We start from the raw sequence: 21,996 nt of genomic DNA on the forward strand, positions 1-21,996 counted from the left end.
CATAATTTTACGAGTTCTTACCTTAATTTATCTAGTTCTCCTCTTCATTTTCCGTTTCGTATATATATATATATATAAGCGCTTGTCTGAGAAGCAAATATCACTTGTAAGGGTATATCTTTACTATTTTCATGACTGACAGAAATATGAATTCACAACAAGGTGTAACATAGGTAAACTAATGGTTTTGAAGTGGTATCGAACTATACAAACGAAAAGAACTAAAATATTAAGAATTACAACTGTTTATTCAAGAACATAGCATGTTTTCGATTCATATATACTGGCTGTTTGGATCCTCATTAATGTTTAGGACTGCAACTGGTCAACCTGTTTCGACAGACGTGTATCCTGTGCGAATTTTCTCGGTATTGCCAGTAAGTCACAAGCAGAGATAGATGACGCCTAGCAGTGAAACCCAGGATGTGCGCCCCGTCCTGTTTAGGACTCGTCAGCTGGATACACCTGCACCTCAGGGTTGGTCTTCACTCCAGTCTACTCTGTGTTTATGAACGTATAGACATTGATGTGAGTAAACGCCAATGCTTTTAATAAGTATTATGAAAAGATGAGGTAGACTTCGATCACTGAATCAGTTGACGTTATTAATACAAATTACCTAAGAATATTTTAACTTGAAAATTTACGAAAATTTAAATGAACAGCGTGTGAACAATAGATTTAATTTCAACTTTAATCATAAGTTTAGGTTGTGAGTAGTGTTTTCACGTCGAATAAGGCTGATGTAAGATACAAATTATCTGCAGTTATGAAATCATGGGATTCTTCCAAGTTATCTTTGAGTATTTAACTTTGCTTCACTGATATCATGAATCGACCAATCTTAGACCACCACTGAAAAACTGAGGGAACTGGACGGTCAGTTCATCCTAACATAAGATTCAGTAGTGAGCACCAACGACCCTGCATGCCGGGAGGGAGAACAAGTATGAGGTCTAAAGGGAGACGAACAGTAAATCTGCCTGTACAACTACGAGGGATTTTGAGCCATGACTCCCAGTGTCTTGAACATTTAGCTGGGTCGGTCGCATAGATCATAACCAAGAAGTATACACCTACTACACGGCTCATCCTATCAGTCAGTTATTTCTTAATCTGATGTCACATTTTGTTTTACCACTAACTTTTCTTCCAACCTGTTCCTACACGAAGCATCATTGCACGTCGAGGTCTTCGGTGGATGACCATACGTAGGATACGTCCTAACTATCTCACGTCATAAACATAGACTGCTTTACCAATCGGTTTTCCATCTGTACCTAATTTTGTGTGTCTAACCTCAGAGTTACCAACTTTGGTCCGAACATACACGAGGAACACTTTAAAGGCATCTGTAACAGAGTACTAGTAACATGGGATATCCTCTATTCTTAGAGGTCACGTTTCACAGGTACAAAGTAGGATGGTGCAAAACGTCGGTTGGTATACTCGTTCTTTATTTGGAAGGGGAACAACCAACACAAACCACATGTTATACAAGTTTTCAAACGTCAACCGGGCTTTCTGAATTCGTGTCGAGATTTCTCCAGACAAGAACAATCCTGATAACAGTTCATCATAAGCTCCAGCTCGACGGGAAACGTTTTAGTAGTGAGCCTATACAAGGTTGAATTACTTCTTTGGTATGCCTCTTACTGTAGGACATTGCTACAAAACTTATCGATCAGTAGATGTGAATGCTGTCTTAATGTCAAGCAATATTGTTATAGTCGGAAGAAGAGCCAATGTTTGATCAGTACATACAGCTTCACGTCTGAAATCAGCATGGATTTTTCCGGTTTTTCGTTCACGATTCAAAGTTAAGCGATGGATGTACATGGAAGTTTATATTGTAGACATTATATTGGGCAAACTAACTTCGATATGGTTATCAGTAGGGAATGTTTGCCTTATAAATTGAAACAATCATCTATTGGTATCAGATTCTAGCTCACATCTCAGTCAATACAACTGCTTGAAGTGATCGACCACCCGCAAAAATCTGTGAGGTTAATTTATCAAGGCCTGCTGCTATTCCTCTCCTTAGACTAGCTATGGTATCATCAAATTTACTATGATTTGAGGGTCCATTTCACCTTACAGTCCCAGCTGTTCCGAAAAGTTGATATCCGAAAGAACGTTTATCTGTCACTTGGAGAGACGCACCAATCGCTACATTCATTTAGTTTGGAATTAGGTCGTGGCCATGTTTATTTGGGATACAGCCTCACTAACGTGACATTTCAATACCTGTTTCTGTCATAATTTGGGAAAATTAATGGTCCTAAGCCATCATCGCTTTCTTTTCAATCTCTTTTGCTTCCGCTACCCACTACTCCTCTCGATAACTGATGAGGCTTTTAGTCAGTTTCGATTTAAATCACACTGGCTCCTCATTGTGCTCGGAGATTAATTGGTTGAGTTTCTGGGTACCTTTCAATGAGTTTTAAGTCACCGGCAGATATCTGCCCAACTGTTTGTATAGCAATCGAAATTATTTAGTACACATAAGATTCATGATAAATTAGCTGCTTCTCTGGTCTTGATTGAGACTACAAATGGATTAATGTTAGACCACTATGGAAAATATGGAAGCACCGGATGGCTGTTTTGTTCTAGTACGGGACTCCTCAGCAATGCGCATCCACGATCCCACACGCGGGATATGAAACCAGAAACTTCGATCTCACGCGCGGACGCTTAACCTGTAAACCATTGGGCTGACATCCAACGGTACTAATGTTCGACTTAAACCAATTCTTAATATTTCACGACCGTCCTACATTGTCTTCGGTGATAACCTGCCTCTCGCCAGACACTGTTGTATTCTAGTTGTTCAGGAAACAAACCGTGAAGTTTTTCATTATTAGGCGGAACTGAGCAGGGTGTTCTTTTTTCCTTTCTTAAGAAAATAGTAAACAATTAGTGGCGAAAGGTCGTGGTCAGAGTCTAAACATGTTGGCCAGAGTGAGTAACAGTCTTATGTCAAGCCTATTTAAAGACGGCCGGTCAATGATATCCTTTGTTCATCCCCATGGTTGAGTCGACATTCAGAGTCGCTTTGTGAAATAATGTTACTTTTCATATTTAAAGTTGATGATAGCTATAAACAGATGGTTTCTTGAGTATAGTTTCAGCAGAGAACCATTTTTGTCCTTTCAGTGTGCTGGGTTTTTGTAAGACCACCTATCCTGACTGTATACATATCATAAGGGAGCATAACAAAAATCATACCTCACCATAACCAATAGATCATACCAGCTACCTGAACACAGAACCCGAGGAACAAACACTTTGACGATTTTGCGAAAAAACTGAATTTGAGCATATCTGTCTCCTAGATCAGCTTGTTAATTGCGAATTAGAACTGCACAAAAGTCCTAGATAATGGTCTGCTCGTCGACGGAACATTCATGAACTTCTAAGAAGCTTTTAAAGTAAGTAAAGGAGATATTCTGACCAGTTTTGTTGTTAGACCTAAATGTAGTTTGATATTGGTGCAAATATCTGTAGTGACCTGCCCCTATGACGAGAACGTGATTATTATGATGGAAACAATTATTATTATGACCAGTTGTACAAGTGATTATTTTACTGTAACTCTTTGTTTAAGTGTACAAAACACATACATCCCTCTGTTATCTGTGACCTTGCACGAACTCGCTTATACTCAGTAGTTCAGCTTGTAAACTTTGACACGATCTCAGTATGCATTCGATACCACGAGATTGCCAACAAACATATCTCACTGCATTCGTCAACTGCCTTCTGATTTACGGTTTACGGAGGGATACAACTCCATATCTGGCACGTAATCTTCCTGTTGCGGCAATCATAGTCAATCGCTATTGGACGCCAACCACATATCTTTGATACTCGATTATTGGACCCAGTGCGATATTGTGACTTTACCATAATAGAACTGTTTACCATTCAAGCGCTTACGTCGAAGTTATGTCATCGCCTATACTGACCCATTCTGCCATGACAGTGGACAGTTATTTACAATAACCTTCGAGAAACACTTTTTACCTGGAACCGAACAATATATTTGATGAAAAGACTAAGAGGATTCATTGAGTGACTATATCTTCATGGTTGAACAGTTCCTTTCCCATTAAAAATTCTGCGTTAACTTTTCTTGACCTTATCTAAAAGCTTGACGGCTAATAATAATCCTCTCATTTATAATGTGTCCAACTTCAAGAATTGTATGTTGAAAATCAATTCACTTCGATACAGCATATCCTGAGACACTTGTTTGACGGAGAGAAGGTTCTAAAGAAGCTCCTTCCTGCTACAACATAAGTAAGTTCTAGTACACTTTCAACTAAGGTTTCCGAATTTAGTAATATTAGTAAACTCAGTTACACCGATCAGATTAGTGAATTTATGGAGTATAACCAGATTTTTAAAAAATGCTAAGTACAGCCAGATAGTGATGGGATACGATCTCCAGAAGGCAGGAATAAAATGCGTTAATGAAGAATAGGAGTTATACTGAAGGTTTTCTCGACAGTTTTGAATATATATGCCCCTGAGGGTGTCAGATGGTGAACAACGAATACAGTGCCTCCCACACTACTGTGAGTTTAAAGAATGAGACGTTTCGAGAGTTCTGCGTTTCTGATGTCATTCACAATATTTACAAGCGATTAAAAAGTTGAAACGGAAATTATTCAGGTTTCAGAAGGTACGACCGAATAAACTGAACATGAGATTTCTTAGTTTTTGTCTAGTAGTCAACAACTTAAACTGTATTGTCACGATAATAGTAGATGTAAGATGGGAACTCAGGGCTGGAGTTATCAAACTAGCTAGTTAAGGCAATGCGCGAGAGGTGGTACATGTTCTATGCCCACTCTATCTGCAAGCCGTGATGAATTTCATTTCATCCACTTTTATGCTGAATTAAAGTCCACCCTGTCACTCCAGTCAGTGGCTACCTGGACTCAGTAGCTAGGTGGATAATGCGAGAGCGTTTGACGCATATAGCACTGCATTCTAGTCGCAGACTGAACATCAACTCTCGAATACAGATACATTCAACTGATTAGTCTCATAGGATGGGACATGTATTGTGGATACAGCTTCCACTCACCATCCATCTCTGCCCAGCATAACTTTGTCTGTTCGTTTTCAAACGCTTAAACATTCATGGGGATTTATGATCAACTGACTTAATGCTTGCTTTTCTTTTTTCTGCAGCGTCCCGTTAGTAGTACTGTGATCATTAGAATTATTTAGATTTTTATATGAGCTAGGAATCGCAGACATAACGCAGCGCGGCCTAGTTGAATATCTGGGTTAACTGTTCTCGTCATCTAGATATTTCAACAAGTTTTTTGTTTCCTTGTTTGTTTCAACATATCATTATTTCAAACAATCACATAACCTATTCAGGTGCATTCGAGAAATGTCCACAACCTTTCTCTGTACAAGTTAGAAAAGAGCACAATCAGATGCGATGCGCATGGAGAAGAATGTACATTATTCAGATTTCGATTCCTAAACTCCTAGCATCTTATTAGCGCCTGCTCAATATTAATCCTAAGGATCGACCAACAACTAAGAAACGGAGGCTTGCTGAAATACTTTGTGCTGCGAATTCTACATTGTACCAAAAATATAATATTGAATAGAGCTAATAATAATAACTAGATGGGCACAAACAGACGTATTGCATTTAGAGTTCGAAACTAGGGAGATATCAAGTATAAAAAATCATTAGTTCTTACAAACACCACATCCTCCACAACTTAGATGAGAATCCAAACTTTGGCAGTTAACCGTAGGTTCATCATGTATCTGTCCGATTGTGTATTGGAAGTAGACTGTGTATGATCTAGAATATACCGACTAGTATTTCAATTAACAAGTGAAATAGGAAAAGACTCACCTGGGTCATGGAATTGTGTATGATCAACATGTCGTTTGTGTACTGAAATTACTGATATCTGGAGATTGAAGCATAGATTTTCCAACACTTTCCCTCCAGGAAATAATGTACGGTCCTTAGGTTACGATGTCATGACTAATTTGACGTTCTGAATCTGCATTATCTTCTCATATCTCACACTTCCATTAATATATGTGAGTGTTTGGAAATACACGCTGACATATAATTTGACTTGCATGAAAATGTGATATACATTCCTTTCGCCTTTCACATTGGAATGCAAGATGCCATTGTTCCAGTTATGAGATAAATATGCATTGATGTGTGTAATTAATTCATGTGATTCATCCAGGCTTGGATCACCTGCAAAACAATCAAATGGAAAATATGCATCTGCCTGATACTTATTAGGATAACCCTGGGGTTGATTTAAATTTTCTGCCTGTGCGAACTTCACATCTGAATAAACTGGTTCTCTGACTGCCTCGAAAAAACTTTCTATTTCCTCTGATTCACCATACCACTCACTAGGGATTCTACTGGACATACACTGGTTGTGAGAATATCCAACAACTCACACAATAACATCATAAGTGTAGCTAGAATTTGACTCATTCGAGACATGTTTATCACATTCATCAAGGATATCACTATAAATAAATCCAATATGAGGACAAGTAACATTTAATGTGATACCATAGGGACTGTAACCAGATTTTAACTAATTTGGAACTTGTTCCTCACATTTAATTGGGACTTCACTAGAAATAAATGAATCATTAAGACAAACCACATGTGATAAAATAAGACAAGAATTTTGATCGGGATTTGGTGCTGTAGCTGTAAATAATTCCCCAAAATCAATAGCTCTTTAAGTGTTCGACATTGGATGCTAACCATATTGTTTTAAGAGGACTTGTTTAACTGAAGGCGTTTGGTCATACATCCGCACCAGATCACGTTACGACTCAGCGTGGGAAACAGCTCCTACGTTCACTAGCCAGATTAGAGCAACCGCTTCTTGATATATTGATAACGCATCAAATATATCTTTCCTACCTATTCGGATCTGACTTCTGATTTTAATCAAGCGGGGGACGATTCGAATATAGAAGGTGTTACTAGTAAATAGTTGTCAAACTGGAATACTGGTCGTATCTTTAGTGCATTCGGTATAGCTTCCGATATTCTGGAGTGATATAAGTTCGAAACTTCTAAAAGCCTCCAACTTCGCATGTATCTATTCTCGACCATCAGCTGTATGTTGCAACGCTACCTCCATAAAGTGTGATACTGATATGTTCCTTACGAAATCCATTTACATTCATATATATATATATATATATATATATATATATTATCAACCCAGCTGAGTAATTCTCAACAGTGAAAATTGTAACTTCTTTAACAATTTGATCTTGCCTGTAAACCGGCATGCCTCATGTAACAAACTGTTATTTGAGAATAAATTATTATTATCATTATTATCTTCCACATATTCGCAAATAATTTCCTTAGAAATACATGAATAATGAGAACAACGCATAACTGGCAAGATAATATCATGAATCCAATCGGAGTATGATTCATTTAAAACACTCAACTTAAGAGGATCAGAATTACAAAGTCTACGATTGATTGCAACGAAATGAATCGTAGTATTACAAACTGCATGTATGTGTCCAATCATACCACATTTAAAGCATAATGCATCACGAATACACACAAATTACACGAGTGAAATTCGCCTCAGGATAAACATTCGCCAAACGTGACCTGTATCGCAACTCCTCAATGAACTGTCATTTTAATAACCTTGAGTACGCATTGGATTGGAATGACGCAGTAATAGTGGAATTCATGATGTCTTAAAGAATCAGTTTTTGAAATTTTGCTCTTTTACAGCATTCCAAATGTGAACACCATACGTGGTCTAAAATTAGTTCCTTGAGAGTTGCATACGGAAGTGAAATAAGCTTTTCTAGAAATGCTGAAGGTTTTATTAGGCTGTAGACATCAAATCTACACGTAGGAAGGCGAAGCAGAGGAGGTAAATGTGCGATACTTAACGCAACATGTGATACTTAACGCAAGAGTTAAGATAGTTCGTAACAGACAATGTGAAGTGTGACAAAATGACGAATTATATAAAACAATGAGTGACAGATTCGCACACAAATAAACGGTTGTATATGTGTGATAATACAAGGACACGAATATATGACGTGTGATGAAGGTCGTAATAATTCAGTGCGGTTTGCTTTATCAAGTTCAGTTCAAAAGCTAAGATTATTCGTATATAAATCATTACAGTTTCTGCGAAGATTGCATTAGATTCAGGGAAGAATGCATCTTATTGTTTGATTGATTCAATATGAAGTTTAAGTAGATTTAATTATCTTGGTGATGCACCAGGATCATCAAGATAAAATCCAAGCAATTATGATAAGTCAGAAGGTGTTTTTGTGGATATTTCAGCATTTTCATAGTTGAAATCATGAGTCATTTGAAGATAGACCACCAGTGCTTCCAGGTTTTCCATGGTGGTTTAGCTTCAATTGACTCATGATTTCAACTATGAAAATACTGAAATATCCACAAAAACCCCTTCTGATATCCACTAAAATTAACTATGAAAATTATGATAAAATGTGAATAAGTAGCACATATATTATAAAACTTGATGTTAAATGACCGAATTTCACACTAGTATGGAGAAGGGACATTCAAAAAATAACTCGGTTAAAACGACCGGAAACACCAAAAATATCATCTCATTCATAACCCAGATATAATGAAATGGACCTGTAGAACATCAACGCTGATGTTCTATGTCGAAATGATTGGGGGCCTACTAGAGTTAGACGAGAATGGTGACGAACCAACTAACGCTGAAGTCAACCTCGCGACCAGCCCTTACGTGGATTGAACCATCGACGCATCAAAGGATCATGGACGCTATGGAGATTGTACAACACAAAAGACGTTATTACAAGAATATATTAGTTAAGGTACAACCACGAAATTACAGAAGTGAAAGAACAACCACTGCCGCGTGGGCCAGTCCATGGCGTGTAATTGATTGATGCGCGTTGACTATCCTTGACCATGACAGGGATCGATGATCTGTTCGATATTCAGTGACATTTCACCGACCCTACAATACTCCCCCACCAGATTCAACGGCCGTTTGAATCGATACCAAACATGTTGGGAGTAGTCGCGCGCCGGAAGTTGCCAGACGATTAATATGAATCCTCCGGGTATTGCCGAGCTGTGAGAGAAATGGAAAGGAGGCTGCAGAAACTGATCGGGAAACAACGATTAATAACACGTAACAAGGACGTTGGTTGAATGTTAAGCGATCAACCATAGAAATAATAGAAAAAGAAACATGACATTTTAGAGTTTTATCAAGTCGCGTTGAAAAATACAGCTATGACAAGTGGTTGAGTTCCTCAGACGAGAAACGTTAAGTTTGCCGCAAGAGTAGTGATGTCACAGTGATAGTACGATAAGTGTATTATCAATCGATGCCGATGCTTGTACTGCTATCGGTTCAGAGTAGAAAGTCAGTAAGTGTCGTCGAAAACTGTTCGTAAGCGTTGATTTCTAGTTATATCTATATTTAACAGACTAACTGTAAGTACAAAAGTATAACCGTGAAGATAAATCGTGGTTTCCTTGTGCGAAGCTTCTGATCAACTTGCAGTCAGTTTGGAAAAACTGATAACTGCTGTGAAAATCAATATGGGTCGAAGAATACAGAGCGAGAGCGAAAAGGTGGCACGATGAAATCTCTAAAAGATGATAAACGGTGAGTGCTGAATATGTGTTTGATGACTGAACCGAAAAATGTCGAAAAGAACATAAGAAACCAAGAGTGTCACTCTGGACTCATGTCAATGATATCGGTGAAAAATGCTGTCAGTGTCGGGGTCGAGACGACAATATCGTTGTCAGTTTGCAGGAGATGCGCTCGACTGCGTAAACCGATGATTCGCGTGAATGAGTGTCGTCAAACCACCAATTGAACTGGACAGGCTTTAGATCGTCGAGTAGTTGAACAGCCGATTGATGTACCGAAATCATCTATTAGATAAGTCACGCGGAAACAATACTTCATAAGATGAAAAAAAATACGACGTCGAAGTTGAATAACTACAATAGTTCGGATGTGTTGTAATGTCACATCGAAGTAACATTCTTTCGTATACTGACAACTGTACTGAAAGTTCGTTTGGGCATCGGTAATATAGTAATTGGATGTGCAGTAGCAAACATGTACGAAGACTATCGTGATGTTCGTGGAGAATTTCAGAGGTCGTTTAGATATTTTCCAAACCCGTATTGCATGTGAATGAGCCGAAGACAGAATTAAAGTGACTTTCGTGCAATAAGGAAATCGAGCCATGATTTACCGTGTGAGATAACAGCAAATACAAAGCGCATAGTAAACATTAATTTAAATGGTAACCACCAATGTAACTAAAGTTTAGGTTTAGATAACGTGATCGTTTCGTAAAAAAAATATTATCTAGCGCTAAGTGACATCAAGTACGACGAAGTGTCTCATTAGGACATGGACTAAGATTGTTCGTGTACATGAAATACGTTTTTTCGGAATATGTTGACTTACGAGTCATAAATGTACATAGTTTCGACTAAAATTTGACGGCAGTGACAGAATGTATGACTACTCGAAGTGAAAGTAGCCGCGAAATGTTATTAGACATCATAAACATTATACGAAATTAACTAACTCAATTATGAAACTCGCCTGGGTTACTCTTGCTCCCAAGTAATTGAAATTTGTTGATCGAATTCGTAGATTAACGAAGCGTTGTAGACTGAATTGATATACGTCCAAATTTAATTTGAGCCAAACACGTAGCATTGCCTGGCGAAACAGTCTAAACAAGATCTAACATTGCAGGAAATTTATAGTTCAAACTCACCGTAAATTTCTAGCATTTGTATCCTCTGATTCGCCATGGAACTCAGCAATTGGAAATTAGGCAGGCAGTGGTCAAGAAAGTAAAATATTCTAGTAGATAGTTTCTGATAGTAGTTAGTTGATAGTGATTAAGCAGAAAGATGAATTTATAATCGACAGTTTATCCTGTATTGGTTATACAAGTGGATAAGTTGCAAACAGATATGCGTTCGTGTTGCCTTAAGGCTATACTTACGAGTGGTTGATATTTTAACAGACATATTACACGGGAGCATTTACATACTGCTAATGCTTGTTAAAGAACCATGATAGTCGATTATAGCCGTAGTTGATTGGTTAGTTCTATCGATTGAACCAATTATTTCAGTTGAAATACTAATCAACAAGGATATGAAGCAACGAATGTTCGGAGCAACTGATTAACATAGGAGACGTAAAAAGGAAAAATAATAAGTATAGAGTACAATAGAAAAAATCGTAGTGATAGGTTGCGTTATTCGAAGTCTTGTTCACCAGTGTAGAACATCAACGTTGATGTTCTATGTCGAAATGATTGGGGGCCTACTAGAGTTAGACGAGAATGGTGACGAACCAACTAACGCTGAAGTCAACCTCGCGACCAGCCCTTACGTGGATTGAACCATCGACGCATCAAAGGATCATGGACGCTATGGAGATTGTACAACACAAAAGACGTTATTACAAGAATATATTAGTTAAGGTACAACCACGAAATTACAGAAGTGAAAGAACAACCACTGCCGCGTGGGCCAGTCCATGGCGTGTAATTGATTGATGCGCGTTGACTATCCTTGACCATGACAGGGATCGATGATCTGTTCGATATTCAGTGACATTTCACCGACCCTACAGACCCAAATCACTCCATCAGTGAGCGATTTAGGTTGATAGAGAGTATGTTTTCAGGTGGAACACAAAACAGAGCACCTGGAGTCAGTTTCGTCAGTGGGAGTCCTCATGGAGGAAACGGGTCACTACAGAATAAGTGCAACTACATACTATATAGATCTATCAACTTTCTAAATGTTTGCAGAATGACACTGAGGACTGAAACTAAATTTAAGTGAGGTTTTGTTCTCTGAGATAAGTGGTTTGGTAGTGGAGCTCTATTGTTCTTCTGAGTAATATCATCAGCCTAAACTTTAGATAGAAGTGAAGTGTTAGAATTCATCCACATATGACTCACAGCTGTAACTTGACCTAGACGGCGAATTTCATTCTTAAGGTCGTTAGATATGCACAAGGTGGCATCTGAATTTGCAGTTTCAAATGGTATACTTACGTAAATAGTTTAACGGTGTATAGGGATTCTTAAGGTAGCTGATGGAAACCCATCAATTTTACCATGTACACTTTTACCATCTCCCTTACCAAAAGTATTATTGTGTCGTGCTCAATCAATTCAATGTGATTTTAACTTGTTGTATCACAGGGTTGCAATGGATCACGAATTTCTGGGTGATGTGTTAAAGCCGTAAGTCTTCATTATAATGTTTCCGAATTTTCAGCGTTCTTTCTGTTGACCCTTATCTTCGCTCATTATGGGATATATATTCACGAATTCGAACCAAAGAAATTACTCAGGTGAAGAAATTTCGTTTGGAATTGATTACGCAGACTTCATTCATCTTGACGGTCTTTCCATCCCTATTTGAAGTTTCATGACTGTTTAGACTTTTTATGAAAGATTATTTGATAAACTTCTCAGGTAGAGCGTACCACATGAATTAAGTATGAATGATTCATCCTTGGACTATAAAAGATCATGGAATCGTAAATGATTATTTCCCTGTTTTCGCCTTAACATTTAAAACCTGCACACCAAGCCGACAAATCAGGGGGAATAAAGACGATAAATCAGCGTGCCCTAGCATTATCCTGCATGGGACATGTGTTAATCCAATATATAGCCTGCTAAAACCTCCCCTTTGGGCAGATTAATGGGATTCTGCGTTATGATGCGCTCTCATCCGTGTTTCTTGTTTTTGATGTATCTACCTCATAGGCAATAAAGAGGTAGTATCACTCTGCGTCCGTGCAGAAACTGGGCTGACCGTTTTTTGGGGCATGTTCTCAAAGTTGTCTAACAGAACAGTAAGAGGCATTTCACATTGGTTCTCGTCTCTAGAGATCGAAGTTTCTTTCAGTCGACTGTTATGACGCAATCAAACTTCTGAGCAGACTAGTGCCTCATAAACCAAACTTACTTTCCTTTGCATGATTCGATCAAAGATCCCTGTAGGATGTTTACTTCTTCAGTCCATAGCCATTACTTTTTGTCTCATAAGGCAAAAAGACTAATACACTAACTTCAGGTGAAAGCTGACTTTTTTCCATATCTGTTCATTAGCTGTATCATTACTGCCAAATATGTGTTTTATGGCAGTAGAACTTCAATTTAAGCATGACTTAATGCCAAGATATACACTAGAAACTTAAAATTATATCAGCTGTTTTTAACAAGATACATAATACTGTAAAACTGTATACTCCACTTCAACCATAACAGTGTTCTGTTGGCGTTTGACGTTAGCTTGAAAATTAAGTCCACTTACTAGGTCTGAAAATTTCATTCCAAATTTGTCAACAGAAACATTTGTACATAGTCTTTACCTTTTTCTTAAAACCAAAGAAATTACCTTCAAACGTTATTCTTTATTTGTTTTCTCAGGATATAGTGTTAGGGTTGAATCGATCTGATTATATGCTTCATGTACAAGAAAATTTATGCGATACTAAACGAACTTCTATTGCGAATCGGTTACAAAGTACAGTAGTAGCTGCTCGGTCTGATATAGAGACTCAAGATGAAGCTTGGGATGGTTTGTTGATTCGACAAGTTGAATTCAATATGATCGCATGTAGTTTTTGTGGTCTTGCTCAACGTATTGTTCCACAGCATCGTATTTCATTATCTTTGCATGGAATTTCAAGCGATTTAAATAATCGTGTAAGTTAAGAATAATAATTTTATTCACTTCATTGTTATTATATATGATCTCAGTCATTTTTGGGAGTATAATTCCTTGCGTAGTAAAACGGATGCTTATTTTAGATTTTGTTGTAAATCATATATTTTTTCTGAAAGTTATTCGTGATTTCGCAATTCTGTTGCCTTTTTGACAGACTGTGGTTTGTGCCTTTATGTTAGAGGTGCTTTCAAAAGTTTGACTTGTTCAGCTTATTATCTTACTGATATTTCTGTTACTCAACAAACTCTTGAGTCCATGCGGTATCACTTCACTTTCTACGTTAGTTTTTCCTATAGTTCAGCGAATCCTGATATCATTTGTTTCATATACAAAATGTCATTCTATGTGATAATTTATCTTACTGATTTATTTGGATAATTTAGAAATTAGGATTATAGTTTATTTCCTGAAGACTGCATTACGCAATAGCAACAAGTGGTATCTTAAGTTAAAATATGAATCCCGAAATCATTGTTTACACATATATTTATCTACATGTATATTATCTGATAGGTATCTCTTACCTGAGACTATATTTTTTTAAATGGCTTACAATCGTTAATAACAATTTCATTGAACTGTTCTATACATTGACTTAGATAATCTGTAATATACACTTTATCAATTGGTTATTTATTTTTGTATATATTTAAGCACCTTAGGACTTAGAATGTATTTATATAGTTTCGAACTTGGCGCTATCATACAAATGATATGAATTTAATATATTGAGAATTTCATTCATGTCATCAATTTTACATTTAGGTACCTGATTGCTTTTCTGCTGATAGATTTTCCGAAGCTTTATTATCTGCTTGTCATATGTATGTCAAAGATTGTTCTAGAAGAAATTTAATCACATCAAACATATCTATCCTTGTAGTTGTTGGTAATAATGAAAAAAATATTTATGATCAACGAGCATTAATTGGTTGTCTTTTACTGAAAAATCCTAAAGTAAATGTTTTATATCATTCATTTGATTATCTAAAAACTGGTCTAAAATTGGATTCGAATTCCCGTTTATTTGTGTAAGTTGTAAAATTACTTGCCTAACTCATTTAATCTTTTGGTTATGTCTTTTATCACGTCAGTTGGTTATCAATAATGAGTGTTTAGCTTCAGTAATTATTGGTGTTAAGTAAGATCTAACAACACCGTAGTATTTTATTTTAAGTCGCTAAAATTCAAGACAATTTTGACGTATTGTTAGAAAAAAAGAGTTAAATGATTAGGTGATCAGCATTTTGATGCTTAGATATATTACATTTCCCTATCATTTACTATAAAGAATGTATGTTTTAATTCACTTTGGTATTGGTTGTTTGAATCTACCCGATGATGTTTAAGAATGCTATTGACCGGTCTCTAATTGTCACATGTGCATCCTAAGCGGTTCGCCTCGATATTACTTTAAATGACGAGTATTATAAGAAGAAATGAATGGTGGCTAGCAGTGAAATCTAGGTCACGCGTTTCGTTCTATTTGGGACCTCAAATTGATTTACCTGCATCCCAGAGTTGATGTTCACTCAGGGACGCGGACCCAGTACCGTTCGCTTCAAACGTCATTGCTTTATCCACTTATCTTCTAACTCCAGACAGCCACTAGCTTGTTCAATGGGGTAAAGTTTAATTCATTTTTGTATTGGTTATTTGAATGTACTCAAATAAAACGAAACATGCATCCCGGATTCCACTGCTAGCCACCATCTATTTCTGATTATAATGTATGTTTTAATACAAATGTATCAGCCTAATCCAAAGCACTACGTATTAACACAGAAAGCAAATTAACAAGTAACAAGTCAGTTTTATCTGTCTATTTTTGTCTGTTGTTTGTCCGTCCATTTCCACATTATTCATCGTTTTCGTATTTTTTGTAAATTTTCCTATCTTATTCCCCTTAAAACTTCCTCCAATTTGATTGGCCCCCAGTTTTTTAATGTTAAATTCCAAACTTTGAAATATATTCTTCTTAGTTATTCTTTCGTAATTTTTTCTAAATGTTAGATTCCCGTTGTTATTCCATTCTTGAATATGTCGAGAATTTGTAGTGATAAGCTGTTGCACAAGATTTTGTTTGATTCCAGTCATCAGAAGCATCGATCCAGTCAGAAGATATTTTCCTAAGGATTGCTTAAAAGAAATTTATTGTTACATAAGGAAACCACCCAATACAATTTATGATTGTAGAGTACTAAACTTTGATTTTCAAAATATTATTACTATACAATATTTATTGTTGTTGTCCGACATTTCAGTTTTCATTCAGTATTGAAATATCTAGACGTTTATATTGTTGTCTTTAACTCTGAAGAATCTATTTCAAGAATCTATTTCCTTACCGTTATTTATTTTTATTTATTTATTTGAACACATAAATATTGGTACAAAGGAGCACCGAATACATATGCGCCTCACAAATCTCATTTGATTTGTGTGAGGGCTGTGATACTGCCCAGGTGCCCAAACTGAAGCAGGTGGTTTTCTTAAGGGGCCACACCCGGAGCCCTTGACCTAAATGTCTGATCCACAAGGCAGTGGAGCATCGTAAGGAGATGCAGTTCCATGGTAGCCGATGACCAACGATTGATTCATACGCCATTTGGAATCAGGGTTTTCCAACTCCCCTAGGTTGACTTTCGGTGTCCACCAACCCCTGTTAAAGCGCCGGACATTGGCTTTTCGTCCTCTCAATTTTGTAAACAACACCCCCGCCACGAGAAGGCAGTGAGTAGGACTTCCCTGGCAGAGGCTATATACGCGTGGCCATGTAAGAGCATTTCGAGAAGGAGAGCTGACTCTCCCCACTCTCGTCCGTATCAGGGCATTTGGGGGCCACCGTTATTTACCATCAATGAAGAAATCACTTTAATTAGTTTAATGTTTCATTACTTACTTACTTACTTACTTACGCCTGTTACTCCCAATGGAGCATAGGCCGCCGACCAGCTTTCTCCAACCCACTCTGTCCTGGGCCTTCTTTTCTAGTTCTTTCCAGTTCTTGTTCATTCTTCTCATGTCTGTCTCTATTTCTCGGCGTAATGTGTTCTTTGGTCTTCCTCTTCTCCTTTGACCTTCAGGATTCCATGCGAGGGCTTGTCTTGTGACACAATTGGGTGATTTCCTCAAGGTGTGCCCAATCCACTTCCAGCGCTTCTTCCTGATTTCTTCCTCTGCTGAAATCTGGTTTGTTGTCTCCCACAGTAACTTGTTGCTGATAGTGTCTGGCCATCGGATCCGAAGTATCTTGCGTAGACAGCTGTTAATAAACACTTGTATCTTCTGGATAATGGCTTTCGTAGTTCTCCACGTCTCTGCCCCATACAGAAGAACTGTCTTGACATTTGTATTGAACATTCTAACCTTGGTGTTGGTTGACAATTGTTTTGAGCTCCAGATGTTTTTCAGCTGTAGGTATGCTGCTCTTGCTTTGCCGATCCGCGCCCTCACATCTGCATCTGATCCACCGTGTTCATCAATGATGCTGCCCAGATATGTGAAGGTTTCCACATCCTCCAAAGCTTCTCCGTCAAGTGTAATTGGATTGGTGCATATTGTATTGTATCGGAGAGTCTTGCTTTTCCCTTTGTTTATATTGAGACCTACTGCTGCTGAGGCTGCTGCTACACTGGTCGTTTTCTCCTGCATTTGTTGTTGCGTTTGTGATAGAATAGCCAGATCATCCGCGAAGTCTAAATCGTCAAGCTGCATCCTGCCTGTCCACTGTATCCCGTGCATTCCTCCAGATGTTGACGTCTTCATAATCCAGTCGATCACCAGGAAAAAGAGAAAGGGTGAGAGTAGGCAACCTTGCCTAACACCGGTCTTTACCTCGAACGAGTCGGTGAGTTGTCCTCCGTGGACGACTTGGCAGTTTAGTCCATCATAGGAGTTCCGTATGATGTTGACTATCTTCTCAGGCACGCCGTAGTGTCGAAGAAGCTTCCATAGTGTCGTCCTGTCCACGCTATCAAATGCCTTCTCGTAGTCGATGAAGTTGATGTATAGTGATGAATTCCATTCGATTGATTGTTCCACAATGATACGTAGAGTTGCGATTTGATCTGTGCACGATCTATCCTTACGAAATCCAGCTTGTTGATCTCGAAGTTGAGCGTCCACGGAATCCTTCATCCTGTTTAACAATACTCTGTTGAAGACTTTTCCTGGTATTGAGAGGAGAGTGATGCCCCTGTAGTTGTCGCACTTGCTCAGATCGCCTTTCTTTGGTATCTTGATGAGAAGTCCTTCTTTCCAGTCTGTTGGTACATGTTCTTCGTCCCAAATCTTACTGAAGAGGATGTGGAGTATCTTGGCAGTTGCTGTTACATTTGCTTTCAGTGCCTCTACCGGGATGTTGTCTGGTCCCGCTGCTTTGCCACTCTTGATTTGTCTAATGGCCATGCTGATCTCTTCAATTGTTGGTGGGCCAATATCGATTGGGAGGTCTGTGGGTGCTGCTTCGATGTTGGGTGGGTTCAGTGGAGCTGGTCGATTCAAGAGTTCCTTGAAGTGTTCTACCCACCTGTTTCGTTGTTCTTCAATATCGTTGATTACTTTGCCTTCCTTGTTTTTCACTGGTCTTTCTGGTTGACGGTAATTTCCAGCAAGTTTCTTTGTTGTATCATACAGTTGTCTCATGTTTCCCTCTCTTGCAGCCTTTTCCGCTGTCATCGCTAAATCTTCCACATATTTACGTTTGTCGGTCCTGATGCTCCTCTTCACTTGCTTGTTTGCCTCTGTGTATTCGGCTTGTGCCTTGGCTTTTTCTGCTCTTGTTCGGCTGATATTGATTGCTACCTTCTTGTTCCTCCTTGCTTCAATTTTATCCAGTGTACCAACAGTGATCCATTCCTTGTGATGGTGCTTCTTTTGGCCCAGAACCTCCTGACATGTTGAAACGATTGCCTCCTTGATACCTTTCCAGCTGCTCTCTATGGTGGTTCCCTCTCCATTGAGTAGGTCATGAAAGGCCTCGAACCTGTTGCTGAGGGCTATGTTAAATTCGTTGAGTTTGTCAGCATCTCGAAGAAAGGCCGTGTTAAACTTTTGTGATGTTGTCCGCGCCATTGTCCAGTGCTTCTTGAGTTTTAGTTTCATCTTGGCGACCAGCAAATGGTGATCGGATGCTATATCAGCTCCTCTTCTGGTTCTCACATCCTCCATCGTCCTCCTGAACTTTTTGTTGATGCAGACATGGTCGATTTGATTTTGTGTAGTGTGATCCGGTGAAATCCAAGTGGCTTTGTGTATGTTTTTGTGTGGGAATATGGTGCCACCTATGACCAGTTTATTGAAGGCACATAGGTTTGCAAATCTCTCACCGTTTTCGTTCCTTCCTCCCAGTCCATGTTGTCCCATGACGTCTTCGTATCCAGTGTTGTCCTTTCCAACCTTGGCATTGAAATCTCCCATTAGAATGGTCAGGTCCTTGGTTGGGCACTTCTCGAAGATTGACTGCAGCCTATCGTAGAATTGGTTTTTAGCGTCTTCATCGTAGTCGTTGGTCGGCGCATAGCATTGGATGACGTTCATTGTAATGCCCTCTCTCTTTGTTTTGAAGGAGGCTTTGATGATCCTCAGTCCATGAGATTCCCATCCTATAAGTGCATTTTGTGCTTTTCTAGACAGCATCAGTGCCACTCCTTGTGTATGTGGGGCATTTTCTTCTTCATGACCGGAGTATAACAGAAGTTCCCCTGAAGACAGTCGTTGTTGTCCAACCTGCGTCCAATGTGTTTCACTGATTCCAAGCACTTCCAGGTTGTATTTCCTCATTTCCGCAGAAATTTGGAAGACTCTGCCGGTCTCCCACATTGTCCGGACATTCCATGTACCTATAAAAATTGTCGCTCTGGTTGTAAGAAGGTGCATCGGCCTCATGACTTCCGAAGGAACTCGGCTTTCATCATGAGACGTCATTTTTCCTTCTACTCCCAGGGCAGAGTTTGAATGGTTTGAATGATTTTTTCTGGTTAGCGTTTTTTTAGCGAGTTGATTTTCTACGGGATGGGGTCGCTAACCCCATGCCCAACCCTCCTCCTTTACCCGGGCTTGGGACCGGCAGTAGCCCCTGGAGGAGCTACAGGCGGAGTTTTAATGTTTCATATATGTACATATAACCATACGTGTATTTAAGATGAATTCTGACATGTTTCCTAGTTATACTGTATTTTGATTATCTTTGAGGTTATAAATAGACTGTGCTAATAGTGAACACGTGTTTATTGTGCTCAATTACTTGATTGTGAACATCAAATTACGTAAATTCATATACTTTGAATCTTTCTAGAAATGTGACACTTCAGTTGTATGATTGAGCTCAAAATAAATTCTTTGAGTAACTGGTTTTTCAGTGAGGAAACTATAGGTCTTTATTCGAATATAAATTATTTCACAGAAACTTGATGGATTCATAAGGCAAACTAAAGTGTCTTACATTCAATAAGTTGATCTGAAATTATACTTGTTAGCAGGACGTAGATTGAATTATGGCATGTTCCATACAGAATTACTTTTTAGAACGTTGATTGGTCCATTTGTTTTTAGCTAATTTGCGCTAATCTGTTAAGTGGGAAACATTATAATCTTTCTGTGTAAAAAATTATAAATATACTGACATTTTTTTTAACTGTGTGAACTTAGTCAAATCATTGCTTTGTTTTGCAATATAATCACTTTTTTTGTCTGAACCGTGTTCTGTTTTGAAGACCAGTCGAATTGACTTATCGTCTAAGAAATACTAGGCAATAGAAGTAACTGGAATAGATAAACAAGATTCAGCAAGATTAGTGACTTGCTGTGAAGGAGGGAAATAATGATGATGATTAGTTGCTGTACCACTTGTTAAATGTACAGTAGCTTCAAAACATTTTTTTAGACCTGACATGTGAGAAAGGGATTTCAAACGCTATGCCCTTTCTCAACATGAACTCAATAAACTGTATTTTAACTTATGATACCGGAAATCTTCATCTATTGATACAAATTTTTTGTTAGCTAAAGGCATAAAATTAAATGTAAGAGAATTTCCCACAGCTGAATTCACGAGTCGATGTAAGCTAGACCACATAATTGGTGTAAAACATTTTTAAAGAGAATAACTAAGGTAGTCATTTGAATATATGTTCTTAAGCATCTAAGAGTTTCCTTCAGTTTACCTTCTTGTAGTACCATCTCTGATGTTAAACTTCTAATTGATTATAGCAGCTCATGAGAAATATAAATCACGTTGTTCAACCTCATATACATTCACTAATACAATTGGTGTGTGTGAACATAATTATATCGTGTCTGATATTATTTAGTCGGAAGATCCTATAAACTACGGTTCTATTATCTCTTATTTATAATTCTTACTGTGTTTCTTGTTTATATGTACTGCTAAGAGGGATAGAAGCGTAGACAAATACCATATTTTGTAAATAATATTAAGGTTTGATCTTCGTCAGGGAACCATTGAAAACTTGGGAGTACTTAATAGCTGCGTTAGGAAGTTACACACATGAATAGTGTCACATATAAACTACTAGGTCTCGGCTCAGTGGTCTAAGGGTCTCAGGTTCAATTTTCAGTGGAGTCAGTGGGTACGCACCTCTGAAGAGTCCCATGTTAGTGTGAAATAGCTGTCTGGTGCTTTCTATTTTTCATTGGCTGTCTAACTAAGGTCAGTCCGTGATGTGAAGTCGGGAATTCAACAATCTGCACAAACATCTTGTAATAATATTGTCCGTCTCAGTATATCGATAATTGGCTCGCATAAGCTGCTGTTTATTATAATAATATATTTTTTTGCCACTAAACAAGGCTTATTCCATTTCGTGTTGTTCTGTTTGTAGAGACAATCAAGAAGTAGCTGTTGTATATTTTAGAACCGGCTATACTCCAGATGCTTTCCCTGATGACGAAGTGAGTGACGTATATCTTTTTGATTATGTTTGTGCTATGTGGTCTTTTCCAATGGATTATTAGTCACTTTTAAGTCGATCTTTCAACCTCTTGTTTATCACATACTATTTTGTTATCAGTCTTTCAATATTGAATTAGAGCTGTTATTCAGTAAAGTTCTTCACGGTGATATAATGAGTATAAATTAGGCATGGTGGTTAGGTTTCATGTGTATTGGCTACTGATTGACGTTC

General features: G+C 38.1%; 3 protein-coding genes across 3 annotated transcripts in view; all 3 read left to right on the forward strand.

The window, feature by feature from the left end:
• Positions 1-21,996, forward strand: part of Smp_142960 (glutathione synthetase) — a gene marked incomplete at both ends in the record, with an annotated part of 36,084 nt that overhangs the window by 6,489 nt on the left and 7,599 nt on the right. Inside the window, 2 exons of the mRNA XM_018799906.1 lie at positions 710-792; positions 21,694-21,763. Of these exons, the coding sequence (XP_018653773.1) occupies positions 710-792; positions 21,694-21,763 (153 nt within the window). The remainder of the gene's footprint in view (positions 1-709; positions 793-21,693; positions 21,764-21,996) is intronic.
• On the forward strand, positions 13,582-13,836 carry Smp_177650 (hypothetical protein; the record flags this gene model as incomplete). Its single annotated transcript, XM_018799907.1, has 1 exon — positions 13,582-13,836. One exon carries the CDS (start codon positions 13,582-13,584, stop codon positions 13,834-13,836), a length of 255 nt encoding a protein of 84 aa, XP_018653774.1.
• Smp_188430 (hypothetical protein) lies at positions 14,672-14,884 on the forward strand (the record flags this gene model as incomplete). Its single annotated transcript, XM_018799909.1, has 1 exon — positions 14,672-14,884. The coding sequence occupies one exon, from the start codon at positions 14,672-14,674 to the stop codon at positions 14,882-14,884; it is 213 nt and encodes a 70-aa protein (XP_018653775.1).

Source organism: Schistosoma mansoni, chromosome W (assembly GCF_000237925.1).
Source record: "Schistosoma mansoni strain Puerto Rico chromosome W, complete genome".
NCBI lineage: Eukaryota > Metazoa > Platyhelminthes > Trematoda > Strigeidida > Schistosomatidae > Schistosoma > Schistosoma mansoni.